This window comes from Eimeria acervulina, genomic scaffold, assembly GCF_000499425.1.
Source record: "Eimeria acervulina Houghton genomic scaffold, Eah_scaff47, whole genome shotgun sequence".
Taxonomy (NCBI): Eukaryota; Apicomplexa; class Conoidasida; order Eucoccidiorida; family Eimeriidae; genus Eimeria; species Eimeria acervulina.
The window spans coordinates 95619-99723 of NW_013547315.1; the positions used below are offsets into that span (position 1 = coordinate 95619).

At 47.4% G+C, this 4105-nt stretch overlaps 1 protein-coding gene across 1 annotated transcript; it reads right to left on the reverse strand.

The window, feature by feature from the left end:
* Positions 1-230: 230 nt before the first annotated feature.
* EAH_00009530 (hypothetical protein, conserved) lies at positions 231-3775 on the reverse strand (the record flags this gene model as incomplete). Its single annotated transcript, XM_013391927.1, has 8 exons — positions 231-347; positions 831-911; positions 1938-2014; positions 2134-2223; positions 2799-2895; positions 3070-3198; positions 3306-3346; positions 3598-3775. 8 exons carry the CDS (start codon positions 3773-3775, stop codon positions 231-233), a joined length of 810 nt encoding a protein of 269 aa, XP_013247381.1.
* Positions 3776-4105: the final 330 nt, after the last annotated feature.

Below are 4105 nucleotides of genomic sequence, written 5' to 3' on the forward strand. Positions count from 1 at the left end.
GCGAGACTCCATCCAGCTGCCGGCTGGTCCACTAGTCTTCTGCTGTCATTACACCAGCGCTGTGTGTGCGGGGGTAGTCAAGAAACTTGTACAATGCAGTTCTTACTAAACTCATTTCCGAGGGCATCTCTGGTTTATTTTCGGCTGCTTCTGGGGGGCCCTCGCCGCTGCTACCAGCTGAGGGGAATTGAGACGGCATAATGGGTTGCGCATCCCTCTTTACGGGGTCTCTACTCAACAAGAGACTTTGAGAAGAATTGGGGGTCACCTGGTGCTGCGGCCTCTGCTGCTTCTGCTGCAACATGGGTGGCCTCTTCAATAGCCACCTCTGCTTTCTCTTCAGCTTCCTAGACCAGGAGGGGGTCAAATTGCTTTTAAAGAGGGCTTAGGGTGAAGGCGCAAAGCCATTCTCAGGTTTACCTGGCCTGCTGTGAACTCTTCATCCATCGCTGTTTTCCTATGTGTATCTTGCCTGTTGATGGCGTCTTCTTCGAGCTCGCTCTCCGCTAAGGCATTGATGAGCAGACGATGCAGGGGGGTTATTCAGAGCTGTCAGTACCCTCCAAGTCGTGAGTCATCATCGCCGTCTCCTGGGCTGCGCAAGCGAAGATTCGGGGCCAGCGATGCCGCTACTGTGCAGCTATCACGAACAAGACAGACCTGCCTCCTCTGCTATTTGGTGCTGTTGTTCTTTGGTGTCTCTCCTCAGCTGCTTTGCTACGGAGGCCTCATCGTGGCGCTTCGTCGCTTCCTGTCCAGGGGAAATAAATAGCATGATAGCATTATCAGCTCTGTAAGCGTGCTGTTTAGTGTTGTGTGTTTCAACGGACGTCTTGGGCTTCCTGGCGAGCTGACCAGTCCTCCACCAAAGCATCTGCCTCTTGGGTTTCGGCAAGGGTTCTGGTCTCTGCCTGAGTACGCGAATTGCGCTAAGTGAAAACAGAACGCTACGCTACTGCATGCATCTTGCATACGTCGTCAGATGCGAGCTCCTCTTCGTCTGTGATGTAAAATTTGAAACAGATGCAGTTTCAATTCAATGCAAAGCCCTTGCCTTCATTCTGTTGCTGGAAACGCTGATCATCAAACAAAGAAAGCGCTGGTGTTTGCAGTTGCCCGCGATTGAGTGCAAGAACAGGCTGGACATAGACTGTGGCTGAGACTGCAAGCCACACCAAATTCAAACCCATCATAGCTGTTTCAAACAAGCATCCGAGGTTCCTCATATCAAAAGCACATGGCGTCTAGAGCCGTTTCGTCGTTTTCGAACCGTTCACATCGAAACGCATGCACTGCTTCCCTGGGGTGTACGTACACCGCGGAACACGCTACGAATCAGGCCAGCGCACTGCCTCCATGTTTCCCCTTCGTGTTTAAGGGGAATTAGGGGGCTCATTCTACAGGAAGGCTTTATTTGTATTGTTGCTGAGGATTTTAACACAGCAACAATACAAATAAAGCCTTCCTGTTGGCAGCTCTTTTCCGTTTGGTTGCCTGTGGACAGGCGGATTTACTCTTGTTGAAAACATGCACAAATCAGGCTTTCTACTCCAGGTGATTTCATTCTGTTTGGCCGTCGCCATTTCCGATGGGCTGGCAGCGCATGCTGCTAATAAGGTGTTCATACATTTCGCACTTCTTCAGCAGGCTACAGTTGTCACCCGTCTTGGCGCTGCAGACTTCATGCGCCTGAAGGTTCACGTATATATATATATATATATATATATATATATATTATAGCCAAAACGCTCTATATATATACCGTATATATAAACGCAAAACCGTACTTATAGATGTATTTGTAACTTCTATGTCTAATGTTATTCTAAGCCGGCTTATTGGTTTTGCACGTACTAGCCGCACTGAACGTAGTATTTCACTAAGAGCAAGCTGACCTGCCCTGCATACATTCTGCTGTGAACATGCATAATTTTTACCTGTTGGATATAGCTTTCGGCTTTTTCGAGTTCACTTATCTGAGCATGAATGAGACCCATTGCGCAAAGGGCCATACCTAAGCAGAACAACAGAACAGTAAGCAACATATAGGGTGTCTTCTTGCGCCCCTCCGCAAATAATCTCAATACTGGATCCAGGGTCTTTATAAACACTTTTGCTTGGGCGCTAACGTACAGTGAAGCTCAGGGGAATCTGAATGATTGCCTTTTGAGTACTCAATGATTTGGCGCACGGTTTCCATGGCTTCCTGGATTTCTAAGTCGGCTGAAAAACGAAACGCAAAACAAAACGATGATTACTGGTGAACCCGCTGTTGTAGAAAATCGTACGAAGGTGAAGCAGGCAGGCATATGCGCCTTATTTCAAATAAATACGTACTTTTAACAATCTCGTCTTGTCTTTGTTTTTCCTCTGAGGGGCTCGTTTGGGGCGAGGCGCTTCGTTCTTCGTAGGGGGCTATTTCCGCATTTTGCTCAAACCATCTTATTATTATATCACAAACTTTTCTGTACATAGCGGTGCATGCAACGTGAGACTCTGCACGGCCGCACTTCCTGAACACTTCCGCCTGGGGACACGCAGTAATTGCTTTGGGGCAATTATGTTGCCTGGACTGTAATTTCTGCATAGCTAGCTGGGTAACTAGTTCAGTAGGGTGCTTCCCCCCTAGTTGGCTCCAGCAAGCTGGCCTCAGCTGGCTATTGGAAGCCGTATAGATGGTAGTGACTCGCGGGAAGTGTATGCAGGTGTATACACACGGATGATGCCTTTCCTTTTTAACATGGTGTATATCTACAAAGTTGTGTGGCTGCAAAGACGATACCGCTGACTTTACCTACTTATGTTCAACACCTGAACAGAGAGGCCTACCATGTTAAAGAAAGAAGGCACCATACGGAAGCTCGTGGGGCCAAACTCGCAGGCGGCGCAGTACACCTGCATTGCGAAAAGGCGAATCCAGCAATTCAACCTGATTATGAACACGGCGGGCTTTGATATAAAAGGGTTACTTTATACGTTTGCGAATTACAAGGGGTTCTATGCTTTCGTTCTCTCAAAACACGTGTTCTTACTTATGCTAATTTAGAATTTGTAATGCATTTTGCTTACATCCATTGCGCAAGCACGGAGAGCCTCATCATATTTGCTCTGACAAGCATAGAGCCGCCCGAAGTTCCTGTAGAGGCTACAGCGAGCAGAACGGCCGGCCTCTGGGTGTTTGGCGAGTCCGCGTTCTGCCTGCGCAATTGCAATTCAAGGATGAAGCACAGCAATTGATTTCTGTGTTTGTTCATCTCATATACTGTGCAGCGACCGAGAAGCTTCGTCAGAGATCCCAGGGTTACCATGTTTAACAATTCTTCTGCTGAATGCAGCTGTTGCAGCCCTGAAGTGTGCAAACACGTACAAACTGGGTTTCCTTGAATTACACAAATCAGGATAATCAACTGCTCTACGCGAAGCCAGACTTTCTAGCGCGCTCAGTGAGGTAGATAGATAGCTGCACAAGCGACCTCAGCTAGCTCATGGAGCTAGTTTTACTAGCTGCTTGCAGCAGCGTAGATAGCAACCCAAAGTAGCTACATCTGATACCAGCCAATTAACTATCTAGCTTGGGTAGCATTGACTCAATAGTACCCAAGTAGATCTGTGCAAGAAGAAGTTGAGGATGAACGACTTCTAAGGAGTCTGCCCCAAAGAGCATTTCGGCTGTCCTCGTGGCGTAGAGTGCCCCAGCGACTGCGAGGTCGAAGTTCCCTTGCACTACCCATGTTTGAGCCGCTGCTGTGCTGACCTCTAAGATGGCTGTCTGCATGAAAGCATAAAAAAAGTGAGCAGCACTCATATTTAGCTTGTTTTATGTTGCGAAACCTGAAATCGGAGGATGGCTGTGAAGCTGCACTGAAAGCGCAGCGATCTTCAAAAATGCTGTGCTTACAGCTATTTGCCTTCTTCTCTTCTTGTATTCTTGCCGCTCCCTCTCTGAGCCCAAACAATTCGGGGTTTCTTCAAGGAGTTTCAACTGTTGATGAATCAAATTCAAAACTCCTTCCCATGCCACGTTAAAATGACGAAGTGAACTGACAGCAAGCACGGCAGAGTGCGTATACATATAATATATATATATATATATATATATATATAT